The following is a 24007-nucleotide window of genomic DNA, read 5'->3' as shown; positions in this document are numbered from 1 at the left end:
TGTTATACTGTATAGCTAATTGATATGATAACCAAAGTTATTGCCAGTATGTCGAACCACGTGTTAGGAAGTGTACATAATCAGCAACACTAGTAGATAATAGCAAAACTGGTACCACACGCCTTCTTAATTTGATTTGTGGCAACGGAATAAGACGGTATTATAATATTGCTGTTGGTAAGTTTGTCTTGTATTTCCTTCCAAGCAATTGATAATTATAGTTTCTATGTAACATGTTATAACTTGTTCAATGCTCGTTACAGACATCCGGCGCTTATTTAAAATGCATTCATATTGAACTGAAAAATAGCTGATTTTTGGAGAGGTGCTGGATGCAGGTAATATGGCCAAATGGATATGCGACTGTGTGCAATTTGGGTGTGTATGTTACATGCATGATGAACGTGTTGGACTCACAAAATATTTATTTGTCACACATAAACTCACTGATTTTTTTGTGTTTGTCAACTTTGTCACTTTTTTTTTTAAATTGCAGTGTTTTATAGACCTAGTCACAAATTATTTGTGGGAATATTTTTTTGAAGTCAAGAACTATTATTTTCAATCCAAACTTCATTAATCACCAATAGACGTCTTTCTTTCCAAAATTATGAATTTGCTTTCTTCTGGACATATTACTTCATATGGGCATATTACCTCACAATGTAAGATTTTTCAAAATGTGAAAAACAAAGAACTCTAGTTTAAAGCAAAATAATGAATTATTTTTCTATGTATGCATAAAGAAACAAACACGCGAACTTTTTACTTAGAAACTACCTCAGTCATGAAAAAATTAATTCAAATTAAGGTGGCCAGGTACCTTAAACAGACTGATAGGGGAGACTCGTCTAATTTGGCAATACTTTATATTTTGACACAGTTTGTAGTTACATATTCTGAAATTAAATATTCCTCTATTATGGAATGTGTTTAAACATTAAATCCCAATAAACCTCTGAAAGAAAATTCTACAAATCTAAATTACTTTACACATAACACACTAATAAATAACAAGTTACATGTTTCCAGGTTTGGTACTTCATCAGGGTAATTTGGCAATAGTACAGGGGTAATTTGGCAATACGATTAAAAAATAAAATTTTCAAAATAAAACAGTGGTACAAGGTTTATAAGACTTAATTTACTGGGACAAGAAATCACTAAATACCATAAACACAAAACAAAAGCAAGAAAAAAAAAAAGAATGGATTTTTCCGACCACTCTTATTAATTATATTGAAGGGTTGTCTTCTAATTTCTGTTGCCGATAGCCCAAACCCAAGTTGCATTTTGATTACATATGTCACCAGTTTTTGCTCTTTCTCAACGGTTAGAGCTAGGGGTCTTCCTTTCTTGGGAATGACAACGTATCAATGTATTCGGGTCCTGAGGATGCATACAGAAACCTCTTTAAGTTGTAAAAGGCACATTGTACTTCTTAGAAGCCCTATAAGTCGACCATCTAACTTTCAAAACACTCCCAACCGCAGCCCGCAATCGTTTGAGCCGGCAAATGCCGACAAATCCGCCATTGTTAGTCCAGTGCGCGCTATGCAGTATACAGTTGTATAGGGAAAGAATGTAATTTAAATGCGAAAAAATGCAGTGCTGCTGTGTTCAGAACTGTTCACAGAGAACTGAAATAAGCACACATTTGTTTTCTCTGTGACAAGGTGAAAGAAATAAGGAAAAAAAAAAGAAGTGACTATAAATGTAAAAAGGAATGATCCGCTACCTAAGCGAGCATACATTATGAGATTAATGAATGACTGTATTTTGATATTCATTTTTTCAAAATTTGGGCCCCAAAATATTTTTATAAAACTAATCTAGAATTTAAGTTGTTTCAGCAATGATATTTCTACATAAAAAAAATGAAAATCAGATACCAATTAGGATCAGTGTCAAATTTTTACCATTTTCTCCCTTTCAAACCAAGGATTTCTGAATTTAATCCTAATTGCTATTTGCAAGAATTACATAATATATTTGTGAAAATTCTGAATTCATTCTTGAGAAAAGATTGTATTGTTTGGCTCGATTGGAAAATACAAAGACCGTAGTAACTAGAAACCCTATTAAGGTTAGACTGATGTGAAATTTCAATTTTCTAAACTATTCTAGGTAGATCCATGAAATTTTGTACTTTTAATTTTAAATTGTGTAAATTTAGGTTTTAAAAAATTTCTACATTTTGTCCAGAATTTTTGTCTAGATACGTGTCAGACCTTCAGAAACAAAACTTACTATACAATTTTCCTTTTTATTTTACTAAAAAATAATTAAACATATTTGATGCACTAAAGTGTAAAAAACAGAAAAAATTCAACTCGAGCGTAAAACAATTAGTATTAAAATACTTCTTATTCATATTCTGGCTGATATATATTATCAGGCAGTACATCTCACTTGACGATAATATGTTTCAGAGGAAGAACAATTGTTTGTATGCATCTGAAGTCTGATTAGTGGAATATGTAGCTAAACGGCGAAGTATGCATTGGTGTTACTTATGAGGTTCAAACCTGTCTTCGGACAGTTGACTAAACAACAACAACAACAACAACAACAAAATATGAGTGTTAGGTATAATCCTGATAGTAAGTTTTGTTAAAAACATATTCAAAAACCTCTACAAAAAATCATGCATGTAGTACAAAAATCTGTAGAAAGTGTAGCATTTATAGCAATGCAGTGGAGAAAATTGACTTCAAAATTTGGGATGATAATATTGAACCAGGTCTCTGTCTTTTTTTATTTTCTAGGCTTTTTGAAACATAGCCTATAAACCTAGCATAGTATATGCAGAACTTACCCTTATATACACTAACATGCTGTGCACACGTAACCTACACTAGTAAATAAAGATGACGACTGAAAAAAATCTATGCAAACTTATGAAAACGGTATACTAGATGAATATTATTTACAAATCACTATAGACTGTAGACGGTATTATAACACTAACAATAAAACTGTTAGAAACTTGCAAATATTTCTTGTATCACAAACAAAAACCAAGCATGGAAAACACGTTGTTACGGCTACTAGCAACAAGTGGAATTTTCCTTTAGACAAGAGTTGTGCTCTCCTTTGTAACTGAATATATTTCAAAGGAAAGCAGCCTTTGAAGTAGGCCTAACATCTTTTGGATTCTACAGTATGAAGAAATATTTCGAGAAGTTCAATCGGAAATCTAATATAATAAATAATGTATGAAATACAGCGTAATTTCCAAAATGATCGCAGAATTCAGAGTGGAGGGCGTGGACGGAGTATTTAAATTACCAGTCAGAGCGCGCATTCTTTTAAAAATGTGACCCTGAACACCTGATAGACCGGTTGTATGGTCATGAAAATTGGCAGAGGGCATCTTTAGACCATAAACAAATTTTTAAAGATAAAAACAAAGAAACGATTTTTTTGACCAAAAATGACAAAATCTCAATCAGTGTATCTTTGGGGAATTACTGAAATTACTAACTTCCATATTCTTAAAGCTAAATTCACAAAATGTTTATCACTAGTATATCTAGTTAATAATAACACATGTACAATATTTTGTCCGTCTATAAGTGGTTTGCATTTTATTAATAACTTAATAAAACAGTGTATTGCTTTATATAAAAAGTCCCTTGCGCCACAATTTACATTATTTTTAATTGATATTCACTTATATGATTCTTTATATACATTGGAACAAACCTTACTATTGGAATTTTATGTACAGTGAATGCGTAAATTACTAGGAATTTTTATGGCTATTAATTTTTTTATTTTATAATAAAAAATTCTAGTAATTTATTGATTAATTTTACAGCAAACCCCAATAGTAAGCTTTGATTCCATGTATGTAAGGATTCATATAAGTGAATATCACTTAACAATAATGTCAATTGTTGTGCAAGCGACATTTTATAGAAAGCGGTTCAATATTTTAATAAAAATTAATAAAAGGCATAGGCGGATGAAATTTTATACATTTGTCACTATTAAGCAGATATACCAGTGATCAAAACTTGGTGAATCTAGATTCGTAAGTGTGGTAGTTATTGATTTCGCTATTGTAAAGTCTTAAAACTAATAATTTCAGTATAGTGTCCCCTTATATGCGGAAGTCGGAGAGTTTGCACGAGGAATGCAGTTGGAAATGTTTAGATTTATTGTTTTCTTATTTTCAACATTGTAGTTTTCATTTGTTACTTGTAATTTATTAAGTTCATGTTGCTGTAATACCTATAGCTGTGACGTTTATGAAGGAGTGTATTGAACACTTAAATGCGTATTTATGCTATAATAATGAAGTTTTTATACATTAGTATGTTGACTGACAATAATGTTCTAAAATGTAAGAAGATCCTTTAGAAGTTTTTTTGCCCTTCAAATTAAAAATATCTGAGTTTTACTTTAAGTATTCCTATCCCACGCGTGTTGAAAAGGACTAACAATGGCGGCCGACTCGGTGATTGCGCTACTCTGGTTTATCCACGGACTCTGGTCTTTAGCCTCTCTATAGTATCTAACTCGTTGTGTCATCCTCTGTAAAGGCCAAGAGGCCTATATATATTATATTATATTATATTATATTATATTATATTATATTATATTATATTATATTATATTATAAGTCCTCTTGGTAAAGGCCTACCATGTCACGTGACATGCGAGATAACGTCGTACACGAGACTATCTGCTCAAGGCCGAGGATATACATTATGCGAGTATATACGTTATCTGATACTGTACTTCAGAGGTTCGATTTACAAGTGGAGTGAATCGTTCGAAAAACAGCCTTAAAATCCAAAATAGAAGGTCTTCAGCTCTCCGAGCAACCTTATATCAACTGTGAATTGCGATTTTGCCAAAATTCCCCTTTCACAGCAGGAGACTTACTGACATATTGGAGAATTTCCACGAATTGTTCTAGGCCACCACAAAAGTTAAAAAATAATGCAACATGAATAATGACGTTTCAGTTGCGTTTAAAATTGCGTCTAATATTAACTATTTTTGTGCCATACAAAAAAGTTCAACAGTATAACTCGAATAGCATATTCACTTTTTATTAAAATTGCCTTCACAACATCAACTACTGCTGTGCTATCACAAAGTTATATAATAAAATTTGAATATTATTCACTTTTTAATCATCTTTCGGTTCCTGCGTTGGCTACACCATCAGCTTGTCACGCATCGATCTGAGTTCGAGTTCCAAACAGACCTGGAATTTCTCACTTAAAAATCTATAGTGACGCTTGTGGCGGACAGGATCGCAGCTGGGGACTTTTCTCGGGGTTCTTCCGTTTTTCCGCGTTCTGCATCAACATCATAATTTCGTCCGATCTCCATTCCATTATCATTCCATAGAATTTACCGATCGTAAGCAGGCCACAAGCGGAGGGGATTGATCTCGGACGAGCTGGGTTGCCTACTCGAAACATGGATAGCGCAGTCAGTTGATGTGGCATGCGCTTAGCTGGTCAGCGTAATAATCGTAGTTCTTTTAGATGTACAACCCTTCAAGATAATAATTCCTGCGCGCCACCACGAAAGCTAAATAATGGAACTTAAATAGCCTATTCACATTTTAATCCCCTTTAAATTTGTCAACTATTCCTGTATCTCCATGAAATTTAAATAAAGTAAATTGGATATTCAGTTTCTATTCGTCTTTGAAGTTGTTAAGTATTCATGAACCTCTACAAAAGGTTAGATCTACCAGTTACCACATATGATGGCATAATTTTCTTCCTTTTACCAGAAATTTTTGGCTGAAAAAGAGTAGGGGCAAATTATGAGAGTGCTTCTTCAAGGGTACTTATCAGACAATCATTAGTGCTTGATAACACAAATTCATTCATTAATTTATTTATTCCAGTTGCTAATCCATATTCATTTCGGATAATGGATCTAACTTGTTAAATATCGCGTTCTCTCAGCTGGTTTGGAAAGAGAAGGGTGATGATGTATGAAAACTAAAATTTACAAGACACAAAATATACAATACATTAATTCACTCACTTAATACTGGCAAATAACTTTAAGATAGAAAACATTTTACCTTTAATTCAGTTGAATACCGTAAATACAGTTGATTCACAAACTATATTTCATGTTTCCCCCCTTCCCTTTCTTCCCTATAGGATGGTATTACTTTCATCAGCATGAATGGTATGCTGCTAAGGGAAGGAAAGTGCGACAATGAATTTAATTTAGCTAAAGCTACGATTCTTCTACAAATCTACACCCAAACAACTGCCTGCGGCATGTTTTAATTTAACAGGGACTATATTGTCACGTACTCATCAATTTCGCATTGTTCGGTATGTTCATGGACTTGGTGATTAATAAGGACTGTTTTCGATTCTTCGGTTCTGGTCCCATATATTATTACTTGACAGTAATTATAATATTTGCAATGTTCATGCACTCTGTAATTAATGGAAGATCATTTCGATTATTTCGTCTAGGGCACATGTAATCTTTGTTGAGAATCACTCGACAATAGGCTGTATAATATTTGTGACAAATTTAAGAAGTAACTCATCTTCATTGCATTCCAATATACTGCCCTGAACCAAAGGGCTTTAGAACAGGCATGGGCACAAATAACTCAATTGAGATACTACAGATTCACCCGTAATTCCCTACTCCACCTTTCCCGGCTGAGACAAGTAAACAGGCAGGTACGCATTAATCAGTGATGGATTGTATAAGGCAGACATCAAAGCTTTTACGAACTTTCGGCTCTCGTTGGTCGCCTGAAATCCATCACTGCTGCACAGTGCTCACTGTGCGTTTGTTTATAAGGCAGTGTGTGTGGAAAGGACATGGGCGGGGGTTTCAGAGTTCCATTCCACTTCCCGTTGTGCCGAGGACTGCTTTAGAAGCATTTTCGGTTAATCAGTTTCAAAACTATTAAAGACAAATGGCTTCGCGCAGACACAATAATAATAAATATGAATGTCGTATGTCAGAAGATAGTTATAAATTTATAACTAAATAATATGGGCCTATATGAAAATTGAGATATTTCTACAAAGCCGCAAATTTTATTATTTACATCGCTTTAGAATCATCTCCTCTTTATACACGTACAGATACGGAATTAAAATTTGGAGCGAGTCTTGAAGAGAGTCCGTCTGTATATAGGCAACAATTTCGCACAAGTAGCATATACTATACAGGGACTCTTGTTTACTGTGCACATGCGCGCAGTGTGTTGTAAAAAAAAAAAAAAAAAAAAAAAAAAAAACAAACAAACAAACAAACAAAAACACAACAAGGGAGCTCCAAATTTTATTTCCGTATCTGTACTTGAAGAGCCACAAGTGCTAAAATTGATTTTAAATTTGTTAACTCTATTCTGATTTAATTTAATTGTTATATAAAAACCATAATGAGAAAATTACGCGAGACAAGGGTTTGTGTGATAAAATGCGATAAATAACTTGGCTTGAATATTTACTTTTTAATCGCCTCTAAACTTTTCAATTATTCCTATACCTCCAGGAAATTTAAATAACGTAGACTAACTTGAATATTTATTTTTTATTCGCCTTTGAACTTCACAAATTGCGCTACCGCGTAAGTTAAATAATAATAGAACATCAATGTTTACTTTTTAGTCGCCCTTGATCTTGTAAAGTATTCCTGCGGCACTACAAAAATTAAACAAGCCAACTTAAATATTTATTTTTAAATCATCTTTGAACTTACAAAGTATTCCTACGCTTACGTATTGATATGAGTACTTTCCTTGTCATCGCGATTGTGAAGTATTCCTACTTCATCACAAAAGTTGAATAACGTAACTTGAATATTTATTTTTAATCGTCTTTGCAATTAATGTCGCTCTGCGTCACTCTTTAGTTTTACTAATGGTATTGGTTATTGCGGTGGCAGTAATAGTAGTGGAAATTTCATTGGTGGTAATGATAGTGGAAGGAACAGAGAATAAAATACATATAATGCACTGAAACCAAACTTCAAATGCTGGTTTTCCTGTATCAATGGACCTGACCTTGAGACAGCGTGAGCTGCTCTTGAGATGTTCGTCAACGTGACCTTGTGCTTGCTAATGGCCGCAACACATGGAAAGAAATACAGTAAAATGAGAAAGAAATATAAGAAAATTAGAATAGGCCCTAGCGAACACGTTCGATTCGATTCAATATAAACATAGGTTAGACAGCAGTAAACTTTATTGCCATGTCGAAAACGTCGAGTTGCCATAGTTAGAAATGGTAAAACTCATATCTGCTATGAACAATAATCTTACATCATAAAATAATATTGTTTAGCTTACTATATTGAAATCTCAGACGATGCAGAGCGAGTGTAAGTAGACCTATTTTAAATCCCTGATTACTGGTTAAATGAATGACACTGATTACTAAACGATAAAGTAGATCATCATAATAGAAATAATTTTTTTACCATGCGCCTCTGAGGAAGATTGGAAATGTGGCAACACCGCTCGCAGATTCTAATCGATTTTACTGGCGTTTGGAGGGGAACCCCCGCGTTCGTCACGTGGTATAGATGATGTGTTTCCGCTGCTAAATACTCAGAAAATATAAGAATTTGAGGAAAGTTTACCAGGAATTCTACGTAGTCGATACTTGTCCTTGTGGATACGCGGACTATTAAGGTTTGCTATTTATAGATTTCTTTGTATCTGATACACCGTGTGTTTTAAAAATGGAAACAATTATGTTTTGTTAGGTTACATAACCTTTATACTGTAATTTTCAAGGCATGCATTAATAATACATTAATAATAGTGTAATATTATGGTAATGTTCGCCAAACGTATAGGAACAGTAAACCCGTACAGATTTTATCTGGATTGTCCAGATTTTATGACTAATGTTCACCGTCCAGACACGACGTTAAAAGATTCAGATTCTTTCAGAATGATAAAGGGAAATAAATTCAAAAAGTGGCTAGAGAATTGTGATGATATCGGCTTGGCAAAATGTGTTTTCTGTCCAGCAGTTTGTTCAGTTAGAAATGAAGGTATTTCTGCGTTAGAAAGCAAGTACTGGTAAAAATAAAACAATCAGTAATTTATGTAAAAGACAAAAGATATGTTAGATATGCAGAAAACACTGCTGCAGCTGCTGACCTAGCTTCCTAAATTACAAATTACATTGCTGCCGCCGCACCAAAGGTGAAATGCTTGTGCATTTTTTTAGCTCCACATTCGATTGAAATCTTACTGAATGATTTAAATGAGAACGAGACATTCTTCTCAATTTTTCTCGATTGTGACTGATGTTTCGAATAAGGGAAACTTGAAATGTAATCCTATTGTCAAATATGTTTGGGAAAAGAGTCGCGTAAAGGAAGGGCTTTTAAGGTTTTATGAAGATGTTGATAAAATTGCCGTTTCTATATTTGATAAAGTATATTCAGTATTACATGAATGTTAAGTTGAAAGCTTACAATATATCTGGTTTTGGTGCAGACAATGCATTAATTAGGGCTAATTATGGGAAACTCATTCTCTTGTGAAAATTTAAATCTCTAAATAATGGCATTGTGAAAAGAATTGTAACTGCCATATTATATAATATTGCTGATAAATCACGCAAATTACTTATATGCAGAGTGAAAAATATAGCGTTGAAGGTTTTTAATGAATTTTTCTCGTCATCTAAAAGCTTCATGATCTAAATAAATAGCTTTTTTGGATTTCGGAATATAGCTCTTCCTTGAGGCATGTGCCAATTCGTTGGTTGCCTCTGTTTCCTATTGTTGATCGTTTGTTGAAAAACTGGAAGCCTATTAGATCTTATTTTTCCCCCTCAATAAAATTAATCCTTCAATCTGGTATTCATTAAAGATGAGGAGAACCTAAATTTATAATGATGAGTTAACACTCTTCCTGAGTGTTATATTTATCTCTTACAGAACTATATAAGCTTCTTAACAAAAACAATTTCACTGGAAAGTCGTTCTTCACAATCAACAGATGTGTATGAAATATTCGTAAATTACGAGATAATCTGAAATTAAGAATTCGTGATGGGTTTCTTGGTTTCAAAGTACACGAAAGTTTTTGGAACTTATGTCCATCAGATCAGGTGTCTTTTAAAATGATGTGATAAAGGTTTATCAAGAAGTTTAACTTATTTAGAGAAGTGGTTCGACTTTGATTCCTTTCCTTTCAAGCGCTTCAGTGCTTTAGGTTTGAAAAGACCAGCAACAATTGAAGGTCACATAAATATCGCGAAAGCAAATAAACTGACAATTGATGGCAATGAACCATATAATGAATATGCTATGCTATATGAAGATCACAGGAAAAGAACGTGCTTTGTCCACTTTTTTTCAAAAATGAGTTATGCATGCTATGAGATGCAGGATTCCATGTAGTTTAAAGTTATTAATCGACCAATGTGATAATGTGAATAGTCGAAGTGCTACAAGAGATTTTAGATTTGGCGTACAGGGAAAGAACGTGCTAAGTCCTCTCACTACAGGGAAATAATGTGCTCTGTCCACTGTTTCTGTGATTTAATTTTTAGTTTCCTTACGGATTGGCATGCATGTTATAGCAGGAAGAAGGGAATTGGAGTAAAAATAATATTCCATTGTTTTTCATTATTGTTATAATGAGAAAATTCGTTCTTGCTGCATAAACTTTATGTACAAGTATAAATCTTTTTAGTTTGAGAAATTCAGTTTAGAAGTATAAGTGTTGTAAATTTGTCACTTAAATTTTAATATTATTATTAAATAATATTATATTATTGAATGTTGAGTACTTCATCTGAGGATGGATCTCAGAGACCTTCGACTTCTAACAGTGTTAAGAAAAAGAAAGTACGAGGGAGAATGACTGCAGTCATGAAGAAATTAAGGGTTCAATCACATGAAGTAGGAGAAGACTGCAACTGTTAGTTAAAGTGTTTCGAGGAAGTAAGTGCTGAAGAAAGATCAAGTATTATAAGGCAATTTAATGATTTAGAAGACTGGAATCAACAATCATTACATATGACTGGGCTCATTACAATAATTCCAGTTTATCGAAAGCGATCAGTCATTACAGCAATGGAAGGACCAATAAATTGTATCTCCCAGAAGAACTATCAGTGAAAAAGATGTATGAAATGTTCAAGAAAAAATACCAAAATTTAATAATTTCATATGAAACATACAGAATAATGTTCAACACCAAATTCAATATAGCATTTGGATATCCAAGGAGTAATACATGCATGTGATAAGTACACAGCTGAGATGGAAGTGCTGAATGCAAGACTGACTGAAAATAATTTAGATGGCAACATGAAGAAACAAGTTTTGGAATAAATTAATAAGATCGCCAGTAACAACAAGGTCCATAAACTCAAAGTTGAAATATTTTATACCAGAAAGAGGAATGCTCGTTTAAGAAGTCGGAAGTTTGAAGAAACAGAAGCAATTTTCATGGACTACGAAAAAATGTATGCTTACCGTACATTAGTATCAATGATGTCTATTAGTATTACAGAAGGCAATTATCTGTTTACTCTTTCAATATTCATCAAATTTCAGATGAAACTTCAGTGTTTTGTAGTTGTACTGAAGATAATGGTAGAAAAGGAGCCAATGAAGTCGTATCCTTTTTAAATCACTTTGTGACAGGAATAATGGACAACAAAGCGGATATCTTGAATATTTTTGTGATTCATGTTCAGGCCAGAGCAAGAATTATATTGTTCTGAAGTATCTTAATTATCTTGTGAACGAATTTAAACTTATGAACAGAATGAAACATTCGTTTATGGAATGTAATAAAATATAGGACTAACTAATACAAAAGCAGTAACAGAACTTCCAATGGGTTGGGTGCGGATCATGGTACAAGCTCGAAGTAAACCTACGCCTTTTGATGTTGTGGTGTTCAATCAAGATATGATGGGAAGTTGGGAGTCATTTCTGCAGAAGAAATATTTGAGGAAATACTCATTTCTTACAAGGCCCATCAGAGGGGTAATCATCACAAAAGAACACTCTCACCTCATTCAACATCGTGATATGTGTAATGGAACTAGGATTTCATCGGTGGTGAGAGCTTCACTGCGATTTCGAGAGCAGCAATCTGAAGAATACCCATGTCCTGCTTACAGAGGCAAAACACAAATTATTTTGAATAATTTATTTTATATCTGCTAATAATTTAAATATCGGTAACATTATTTCTAACAAAGAAACTTCTCTGGTAATATCGAAGGAAAAGTATTAGGACCTCCAGATTTTGAAGGAATTTCGTGGACACGAAGATAGAGTGTTTTACACAAACCTTCCACACTAGACTGGGCTGTGCATTTTGGGACAAAAGTCATTTTTATTGTTATTAGGTCCTGTGCAGTTTGGAACAAAAGTGATGATTATTATTATTATTATTATTATTATTATTATTATTATTATTATTATTATTATTATTAGGCTCTGTGCATTTTGAGTCAAAAGTGAGCATTATTATTATTATTATTATTATTATTATTATTATTATTATTATTATTATTATGTCCTGTGCATTTTGGGACAAAATTGCACAAAAGTGATCTTTATTATTATTATTATTATTATTATTATTATTATTATTATTATTATTATTATTATTATTATTATTATTGTTATTATTATTATTATTATTAGGCTTTGTGCATTTTGGGACAAAAGTGATTTTTATTATTATTAGTTCATGTGTATTTTGAGCCAAAAGTGATCTTTATTATTATTATACCATGTGTGTTTTGGGACAGAATTGATCTTGTTTTATTCTTATGAGGCCCTGCGCATTTTGTGACAAAAGTGATAACTATTATTATTATTATTATTATTATTATTATTAGTATTATTATTATTATTATTATTATTATTATTATTATTATTATTATTATGCCCCACTCCACTTCATTACAGAAAAAGTTAAAAAAGGAAAGAGAAAATGTTTAACGTTATGTTATCATTTAAAGGTTTGTCAATCCCGTGATTTTGAAATTCTGAATTCAAAATTTCTATACACACAATACGCACAAACACACATACAAACACGTTTCCGGAAGAAAACAGCTTTACTTGTAATATTTAATCTAAAATTAATTCCTCCGTACATAAGAAGCACGTTTTTTGTCTGTAACTTATGACATTACTTTACGTAAATGTCAATAAAACTACAATTTTCAAAAATAAGGATGCAAACTTAAATTCAAATTCATTCAGATAACCTGTTCTTTCATACTGACTTAAGTGTTCATTAATATCTCCGTTAGTATCCATGGAATATGGTTTCAAACTTTGAAATTGCTCTCCTGAAAAATTTGATAAAGTGGACAAAGCACGTTCTTTTCCTGTGCTCTTCATATACAGTGTTCCAAGAATTATGAAAGAAAAATGTACCGACATCAGAAATGGATGGAATTTCTTTAGTAAATCCGGCAAGACCATTCCCAATTTATCCAAAATAGTCTAACAGTAAAAATCATCTTTTGAAAGTGATCAGAAATATACCTTCAAAAGACCATAGCAGCAGCAAAAGCATCAGGAAAATTGAAGATAAATTCATGTTTAAGTATTCTCAAAATATGTGGTCATAGTCAGTAGCGACCGGTGATCGAAATCCTCGGTGAGGCCAGATGCAACTAAGTTTAAGTGCCTCCGATGAGAAATGTTTATTCATGATATTAATTATTATTGTTATTATATTAATATTATTAATAATAATAATAATAATAACAATAATAGTATTAATAATAATAATTATCATTATTATTATTATTATTATTATTATTATTATTTTTCCTTAATAATAATAATAATAATAATAATAATAATAATGATAATTATTATTATTAATACTATTATTGTTATTATTATTATTATTATTATTATTATTATTATTATTATTATTATTATTATTATTAAGGAAAAATAATAATTTCGCACACCAAATAAGCTGTTATGCTGTGAGTTTCAGTGATTGTTTCAGTGTGATGAAGCAACCCATATTATGTGTTGAAATTCCCCTGTCTTTCTTTTCTTTTTCTTTTTTTTCCTTTGACAGCAACAAACAAGGCCAACAGAAAAGTTTATTTTGCACTACATTACCACTTAACCATTTATGTTGCCCATACCAGGATGAAATAGAACTCACGTTTTAAGATTATATCAGAAAAATGTCGTAGATAGCCTATCTCGGTAGGCTCTCTCTTTATTTAAAACTTCCTTTCTTTCAATATTATTTCTTCTCGACAAAGAACACTCTAACAATGAATTAACTACACCAGCATTATTTCTCGCATTTGTTTCTGTTTATACTTTCCCGAAATACATAACAACATTTGCCCAGATTCATTCACTACTGTACTACGAAGTACAATAGTACAACACCCTCGCTTAAGTCATAAACTAAGACATAAGGGGAGAGAACAGTGTAAGTCTCTGCCTGCCAAAGAGCTGAATTTTTGTTATTTATGGCCTATTTAGGAAGACAAGTCACTACTGCTATTCCCACCCCACTCTACCCTTGAGACCTGTCCATGGATGGGAGGAGTGAAAGCTGACCAGGCCACTAGGCCAAAACGAATTGTGTCTCAAGCACAACCTCAAAGCCCCCGAAAACATACGAAATGCAGAAGCCAGTCCCGGCACAAGCGATCCTGGCCTCAGAAACAAATTTTACTACAAAACAGATCTATATATATATATATATATATATATATATATATATATATATCACAAAGTTTTCAAATGCTTCTACAGCAATATGAGCTTCATTCAAATAACTAATACATTATATACAAAAACAAAATTTGATTTCAGTTAAGCCAAGTGACTGAGGCCTGGCCTCACTTGCCTCAGTCAATCCACCGCAAAACCTGTGGACAGATGACTTCATGTTAAAACGGTTGGGAGTTAATTTCTTGTAAGGTTGAACTAATAGGATGACTTGCATGGAGTGTGATAAGTTTGTTAGTAAAAAACATCTTTTGGAAGCAGCAACTATCAGTGATCAGAAATATACCTTGCGGTCGACCACATTTTCAATCATGAAAAACCTGTGGACAGATGACTTGATATTAAAATGGTTGAGAGTTAATTTCTTGTAAGTTGAACTAATAGGATGACTTGCATGGAGTTTGATAAGTTTGTCAGTAAAAAACGTCTTTTGAAAGCAGAAACTATCAGTGATCAGAAATATACCTTCAAAAGACCACAGCAGCAGCAAAAGAATCAGAAAAATTGAAGATAATTTCATGTTTAAGTATTCTCAACTCCCCGTCCCCCCACAAAATATGTGGTCATAGGTCCAAATATTTCGACTTTAAAAGGTGGCAACCCTACCTATAGGTCTAATTAATTATGGCTGCTACGAAATCGGCTTCTAACATTTCGGCCTATTTTCTGTTAAACATTCCCATAGAAACATTTAGATTTATTCACTTAAGATCTCACTGCCGAATGAATTGCCTTTGTAATATTGGCTACGGTTATTATATTAATTGCGACTAGACTAAACTAGCGCACAGGAAGTTGAGGTGATTTTGAAAGTGAAAATTGTCGAATTTAAAAGTTTTCTTTTTTCTTTTTTGTGGAGATATAAATTTATGTTTAAGATGCTATAACAATTAATAAATTTAATGTTTAAGACGCTATAATAATTAATAAATTTAATATTTAAGACGCTATAATAAATCAGTAAACCACGGTAGTATTTTTGTAAAAGACGATTCTCCTTCGGAATATAATTTTGACACACATAAATAAAGAAATAAATAAATAATAACTTAAGTGATTTCGCAGCAGCCATAATTATTACATAGGCCCTAGTTAGGTTCCGGATTTGTGCACATACATAATAGTAGTAGGTTTGTTTCTACTGCAGTTTCTGCCAGTTTGATTTGTAACTGTCATGAGCATGCGCACATCGAATTCATGATGTGTAAAATTGATGTGTGCATGCTCATGACTAGACCGCGAATTTTCAGATCCTAAAAATTTTTAGGTGACTAAAATGAGTTCTTTCAGTACTTCATTACACTTACAATAAGAGTTATAGAATTTGTACTGTACTTACCTAGCTCACATTCGTTGCTCAGAACGACCCCTATTTGCTGGAATACATTGTTCACATCTTTTATGAAACTGTTATTCACGTTCACAAAAATTTTCATTTTTCCATCCATGACTTGCTTCCAATGTCACAGCCCTGAGAAACCTAGATTATTCTTCAACACTCTAGCTCACTAAGAACGTGTAATAAACATAACCGACAATACGGGTATTTTACATTTTGAGAAGTTGTGAAAAGCTGTTTATACTGAAAATGGTGATTGTTGGTAACAACAGATATGTAGATAGCAAAGATGTGATGTAATGCACCCAGGGTGCGAATTAAGATTTCTGATGAGGGGGGGGGGATAGAATCCTAGATAGAGAATACCACACATAAAATTATTATTATCCTCATTCGATACTGCTCAACGCTTGGTCGCACTGAGTTGCTTGTCTTGCATCTTGATCATAATAATGAGCTTAATTATATCCATGAGCAGGCTTGAGGTAAGATTTATAATTTTTAAGTTATTGATTGTTGCTGATGATGATAATACATCAGTTATTTTCTTTGCTTACTTTATAAATTTATAAAGTATACTTACTTACAAATGGCTTTTAAGGAACCCAAAGGTTCATTGCCGCCCTCACATAAGCCCGCCATCAGTCCCTATCCTGTGCAAGATTAATCCAGTCTCTATCATCATATCCCACCTCCCTCAAATCCATTTTAATATTATCCTCCCATCTACGTCTCGGCCTCCCTAAAGGTCTTTTTCCCTCCGGTCTCCCAACTAACACTTTATTTGAATTTCTGGATTCGCCCATACGTGCTACATGCCCTGCCCATCTCAAACGTCTGGATTTAATGTTCCTAATTATGTCAGGTGAAGAATACAATGCGTGCAGTTCTGCGTTGTGTAACTTTCTCCATTCTCCTGTAACTTCATCCCGCTTAGCCCCAAATATTTTCCTAAGCACCTTATTCTCAAACACCTTTAACCTATGTTCCTCTCTCAGAGTGAGAGTCCAAGTTTCACAACCATACAGAACAACCGGTAATATAACTGTTTTATAAATTCTAACTTTCAGATTTTTGGACAGCAGACTGGATGATAAGAGCTTCTCAACCGAATAATAACACGCATTTCCCATATTTATTCTGCGTTTAATTTCCTCCCGAGTGTCATTTATATTTGTTACTGTTGCTCCAAGATATTTGAATTTTTCCACCTCTTCGAAGGATAAATCTCCAATTGTTATATTTCCATTTCGTACAATATTCTGGTCACGAGACATAATCATATACTTTGTCTTTTCGGGATTTACTTCCGAACCGATCACTTTACTTGCTTCAAGTAAAATTTCCGTGTTTTCCCTAATCGTTTGTGTATTTTCTCCTAACATATTCACGTCATCAGCATAGACAAGAAGCTGATGTAACCCGTTCAATTCCAAACCCTGCCTTTTATCCTGATATACTCATGTTATCCTGGTATACTCATATTAAAACAATTATATTTGGGAGGGGGTGATAGAAATTATCCCTAGCAGGGATGTTAATATGAATTTATGAGGGGGGATAACTTTCCAACAGGGAAGGAAATCCCCCCCCCCGTTAATTCGCACCCTGAATGCGCCCGTGTGTGTGCGCCCATGCCTCACACTGGTGTCTAGCAGTTCCTCAGCCAGATAACAGGCCGCTACTCCTGACCTCCTCTCTGTAGTGACTGTTAAGGGATTGTTTCCCATTTCCACCTTAAAGAAGAGATACAGTTGTACTCACTGTAGCCTATGTGTCGCAAGACATTTCTGCAGACTACTCAGATGTGACAACATGTCTTTCTACATACTAGTAGACAATAAAATTGAAATCTGTTGTACAATTCCCAGTACACAGTCATGATATGACCTCGTAATGAAAGCGATTATAAATAAAATCTTAGAAAAAAAAAAAAAAGGAATTGGACTCTTTCTTTACCCGAGCATGAATATGTTCATCAGACTAGTGTAACAAATAAAATATCTAAACGATGAGTAGATATTAAAAAGCATTTTCAAAAATTAAAATTTCTCATAACTGATGCTTGTTGGATGAATTTGTTAATTGCAGTTACTCTCAAAGCTTCAGAAATACAAATTGGATTTACTAAATCACAAAAAGAGATTTAGGTCAGCTTATCTCGTTTGTGTATGGTAGTAATTAATGTTTTTGTAGAATTTTTTTTTTTTTTTTTTTTTTTTTTTTTTTTTTTTTTTTTTTTTTTGAATGAGTCAGTGTGTGTTATTGTCTTTCTAGCTGATCATTGAAACTCATCGAGAGTTTTTCTTTGTTTTCAGGATTCCTGTGACTTCTTTGCAGAGCAGGAGTTTGTTTTTACTTAGGGTTAGTATTTTCTCTTCTTCCTTGCTGATGTTGCATTGATTATATGTGTGCATTATTCCAACTTAACTAGAAATATATTTTGACCTGGAACATTGGCAGTCCGATTAGCAGCTGACATAATTACTGGACATTTATTATTAACATTATTGGGTAATACAGGAGCACCTTTAAGTTATGTATTATTAAGATTCTCTGTTAGGCAGTCATGGCCAGTCAGTTTGTAGTTCAGCTACTGCAATCTGATATGTTTTAGTTTTTGTTCAGTGTATTTTATTTTTTTATCCTGAAAGGATCTATGTTTTCTTCTAATTTTCACACATGTACATTTGAAATCATGAAATGTTACAGTGTTTTCATTAATATCAAAATATGTATTTGTCTTAATATAATAAAACAATTTTTTAAATTATAAATTAAAGTGTTTTCAAAACTATTTTATTATATTAAGATGAAGATTATTATTAAAAACTGCTTGTATTTAACATTTTCGCTCCGTGGTATTATGCATAAGGGAGTCTTAGCTGAAATACTTTGGTAGTTTCCTTGTCAAGGGATAATTATATTTATTTTTGAGAACTTTATAGCACAAAGTATTGTTCATATTTCTCATAGATGTGCTGATTCTATGTAATAAAAGGAAATTGTTTATTTTAACACTGGTTTGATGTCTTCAAAATCACTGTTTTGTTAAAGAAGGTTATAGGTTTACCTTACAGAAAGTGTTGGAAAGCAACTTTTAGGGTTTAAAACATTCAGCGCCACCAACATAATATATTTCGAAAATATTTACAGTTTTTGTTCCTTTCTTTGAAAATTTGTTATGAAGACAATAAAAATAGTGAAATACTATTTATGTTTTGTTAATGTAGACCTAAATAAAAAAATAGTTAAATTATGTCATTGCATCAGATTTTGAATATATTTAGACTAGAATGAAAACTTCATTCACCATTTTAATTCATAACTCAGGTATATGGTAAGAGAACAAATTCATTTGTTAATACATTTCAAAGAAATGCAGTCATAAATGTATTGTATTTGTAATAAATTTCTTTCTTTATAATGAATTTGTCCTGAAAATAATTTTGTACAGATTATAATTTGCTTTTTTTCAGATGGGTTTAGAACTTCGCATTTGCAGTGTGGTAGCCATCTTAGTTGCTATCAGTCAAGTTGAAGGAAACAACAGCTTAACTCGTTTCTCTTCGGACTTGCAAAGGCATTTCATTGCCAAAGTATTCTTGAATATTGCACAAAAGAGACATTTGGCACCTGACATTGTTCACCTTGATAATGTCACAGTTGATGCAGATTTTCTCACAACAGTCGTCTTCACACATCTGAACCTCCTGGAAGCAGGTCGGGAGGGCGCCGCCCGTCTTGAAGGAGATTATGAGATTATCAGCAATGATGTAGAGCAGGCCTTCCCACGAGATGGGCATTTCAATGTCTCCTTCATGGAGTTAGTGAAGTTGCATCTTCCTTCTGCAGTACAGACATTCCCAGTTACGACGCCAGCCCCAACAAATCACACCACAAACTTGGATTATCTGGTGGATTTCATTCTTTTGATTGTGCGAGACACACTTCGTGAGACAAAGAAGGACATGATTACTCTCCCTGATGTGGACGAGCCCTTTACAACTTACATAATCTTCCCAATTGAAGGAAGATTCAAAGCGGATGGTGGCTGGTTCAAGAACCTCTCAACTGTCCACAGGACTGCTGATACTGTAGCAACCATTGTTGGCTCCACTACCATCAACATAGTGAGTGCTTTTGGCTTGCAGACAATGGAATTTGGTTTCCATCACTATGATGCAAATTTAGGTGCACTTGAAGCAAGTGGATCTCTCACAGGCAGTGTCAGATCAAATTCCATCACAATTAAGGTGAGTGACATAGGGAGATACATTATAAATAGGAATATTACAGAACTAGAGAAAGGTCAACCTATCCCTAAACCCAGTGTGATTACGTTTTTGGCTTCAACAAGGTGGACTTCATTAATTTCCAAACACTGAGTCACAATCCATTTTGGTGGTATTATCTGCTCTGGATTTTTAATACTTAATTAATCAAATTGATAGATTGTGTCACAGGTAACAGTCTCTTTTCTTAGATCGCAAAGCGTACACTTGATATTTTCACCATAGCCTCACAATTTGTGCTCTTTTTTCTTTCTTACCTTTTTTTTTAACCGGAGGGGAGGGCCCCCGAAGGCTTGCACCACAGTCTGAAGCTTATCATCCTTACTGTACCACTCCTATTGTAGTGATGTTTGTTGGAGTTTGTGTGACTGCATTGGTGTACAGTATATCATTGCTAAAGAAAAGAAGACTTTGGAAAATAATTCTTAATAAAGCTCTTTAAATTGGAAAACAATTCATAATAAAGCTCTTTAAATAAATATATAATATTAAAATAAAACTAGAACAATAAAGTTCAATCTTAATAAGTGATGAGTAATGGCGGCATTTTCTTTTTTTATTTGGGAAATTCACTCTTCAACTTAATCAAGGCGGACAATCTTCTTGCCTTGTAATTTCAATGGCATATTGGTCCGTTAAGTACAATATCAATTAATAGAAGAATTTAATTCAGTCAATACTTAACAGTGAGAAATACATTAAAATTTATGTTATACCAAAAAATAACATTACATATATTTTAACGACTAGTCGTTAAAATATATATAAATATGTGTAATGTTACTTTTTGGTATAACATAAATTTTAATGTATTTCTCACTGTTAAGTATTGACTGAATTAAATTCTTCTATTAATTGTTCTTGCCTTGTACTGATCATTGAAATTGTCATGGGAATAGATTATTATTTGTCAAGATATTGTGACAGCGACGTGAGATTCGAACTCACGACCAGCGTCCCGCAAGAAAGCAGATCGCGCTGAGCACGGAGGGATGGCGCGCGGCGGAGTAGTGGGGAAAGGGGCCTACACGCGAGGGGAGGCTGCGCGCGCAGCTGCTACTTAACGCAGTGAATGGGGAACGGAACTTCCCGACTCTTCCAGAAGTGCGTCGAAGTGGAGATATCCAGATAATTCTCTACACACCTGTAGAAAATTCTCGCAACTATGATTTTGCTATAAAAGAAGAAGCGCCAGCGAACTCGAGCAGTTTTCAGTTGATTAGTCAGCCAGTGAGTGACTAAGCCAGAGCAAGCAAGCCAGTCTTGTGTACTGGAGTTCGACTCGAGTGTGCGTCCGCAACTGTATCAGCATCCGAAGGCCTGAGTTCGAGTGCAGTGGACCGCAGTTGGAGGGACCTGAGTTCGAGTACAGTGAACTGTCTCTGAAGGTCTGTGGTTCGAGATACTGTGAACTCGAGTGACTGAGATAGAAGAACTGTGAACTGAGAACTGATAGTTCTGATTTGTAAATAGTGCTTTGTAAATATTAGTTAAGATTAACAGTTCATTGTTGTTCGTACTAGTCCAAGTAAATTGTCATTGTCGTCGGTGGAGTTTTATAACGAATATTGTGTTGAGTGAAAATCCAATTGTTGACGAGAGCGTTTAAGGCGAACTGTAGAAAGGAATTATTGTTGTGACGAATAAATTACATTGTTGTTACTAATAAAATTCACAATATTATGTTTATAATATTAAGTATTAACTTAGATTAATAGTAATATAGTAGTCATATTTGACTTGTACACCATCTAGAAGTGAAACGAAAATAAACGCGGTGAAAATAAAATTTAAAGATCATTTAACAAATTGGAAGATGCATTTTGCCAGCTTATGCAAACCAATAAGAAAAGCTGTGAATTAATTGCTGAAAAAAAAGCTGTGACCTAAATATGTAGCATAAATTGATGTTTTGAAATAGTTTTAGCTGCAGTTTCAATATTTGCATGGAGTGGAAGGCCGAAGGTGGACACAGGCTAAATTTGGGTGGGCACAAGCTCACTCAAAACTATCCTGCTGGAGCTAGCCATGGTAACAAGGAACGGCTGGTCAATCCTTGAGTGGGTCTTTTTCAGGATTAAATTCTGCTTAATGATTCCTTCAATCTTCCTGTTGTCATAATTATCTCAGGGCTTCCGAAATTACGAAAAATAATTTTGGTCCAACAGGAATATTTGCAGCTGCATTCTTACTTGGCAACTGTTCTCTCATTGCTAATTATACTCTTTTCTTTTGACCATATCCACATGATTATCATCTTGTTCCATTTCGCCATTTAAGGGAGGATATAGGCCTACAGGTTTGAGGGTAAAAAAAAGTTATTTTTCAATTTATTTTTTTATATAAAATTGGACATTTACCTTTATGTCAGTAAAGGAATTTTTACGATATATACAATATTTTGGTAGATACGATATGTGCGAGCATGCGAGTATTCGTCTCTCCACACATAAGGTATATTTAACATTCATTTCCCGTAACTTGTATTTTTCAAAACTGTTTTTGTTATAAATCGGTAAGTTTTTAAGATACTGAAGTAAATTTTGCAATTAACTGTCTCTCATACTTGTGAACAAGATTAAGTACAATTATTGCTGTAACATTTATAGTTTATTTAAAAAATATATTTTACTTGAAAAATATTAAAAATTTAACTTGTCATAAGAAATTAAAAAAAAAAAACATACAGGACTTCTATTGTGGACGTTTAAAGACTGTAGTTCATATTATTCATTTAACATTCAGGAATAAATAGAAAAAAGAATGGCTCAGAAATATCCATATTTGTGGACATTATCATAAAAATGGCACATCATTGCACAAAAACGGCCACTTATTTGTTAAGATAATTACTCATAATGGTGAAACTTAAATAAATCTGAAAATAGTCTATAATTGCAGAAGCAGTGAATACTAACCATGTCAAATTATAAAGTGAAAGAGTCATTAGTTGCTGAGAAAAAAAATACTGAATTTCCCTAATTTTTTAGTGCTCGAACCTGTATACCCTCCCCCCCCCTTAATCCAACTTTTACGTATTTCTTTCTTACCAATTATAACTCCGTGTGAGATGGAATACATTAGTGCAGAAGTTACTTTGTTTCTTTTTGCCATAAATGAGAAATTTTGTATTGATATACACTAGTATGCAGTACTGAACTTATTTCTGCTTCTGAATTTAATATTGGCATACTTTATGCACGAAGATGCAGACTAATACATTTATAAATATCTTCTTCTTCTTTTTTTCCAGTGGCATCAGGCTGGTTGTGTTTAAACCATTCTCCTTCGAGCATCCTAATAGAGCTGTTATATTTCTGTTTATATTATTCAGTGTGGTACACTGTGGTGGTTCGAATCCATTGGTAGTCTGCATAAAATGCAGTTGTCAATCGATGTAAGTGCTTTGCTAGACAGTCGTACCACAGTCTAAAGAAGATACAGTAAGGTCAACTAGCCCTTTTGAGAAAGGTTATTAGAAGAATAGGAAGAGAAAGTGTTTTCTTTTGTAAAAGGAAGTATAGTGATGACGAAAGGTTAAATATAAGAAGGATTGCAGTATAATGGTTCTCAATCCTTCCTCCCACATCTTTGTAAAAGTGAACCCAGGGAAATTCCAAGACTGAGTACATAG

At 33.4% G+C, this 24007-nt stretch overlaps 1 protein-coding gene across 2 annotated transcripts in view; it reads left to right on the top strand.

Moving 5' to 3' along the window:
* LOC138701514 (uncharacterized) overlaps window positions 1–24007 on the top strand; it is a 37605-nt gene that overhangs the window by 3649 nt on the left and 9949 nt on the right. Inside the window, exons 1-3 of one of the 2 annotated variants that reach the window (XM_069828484.1) lie at window positions 8513–8656; window positions 18397–18442; window positions 19558–20334. In XM_069828484.1, the coding sequence (XP_069684585.1) occupies window positions 19558–20334 (777 nt within the window). In that variant the 5' untranslated portion in view covers window positions 8513–8656; window positions 18397–18442. Of the gene's footprint in view, window positions 1–8512; window positions 8657–18396; window positions 18443–19557; window positions 20335–24007 lie in introns of those variants that run through there. The other variant, XM_069828483.1, reaches the window with a different exon arrangement.

This window comes from Periplaneta americana, chromosome 6 (assembly GCF_040183065.1).
Source record: "Periplaneta americana isolate PAMFEO1 chromosome 6, P.americana_PAMFEO1_priV1, whole genome shotgun sequence".
Lineage (NCBI taxonomy): Eukaryota > Metazoa > Arthropoda > Insecta > Blattodea > Blattidae > Periplaneta > Periplaneta americana.
The sequence above is the reverse complement of the archived record's forward strand: the minus strand, read 5'-3'. Positions and strand labels throughout refer to the sequence as shown.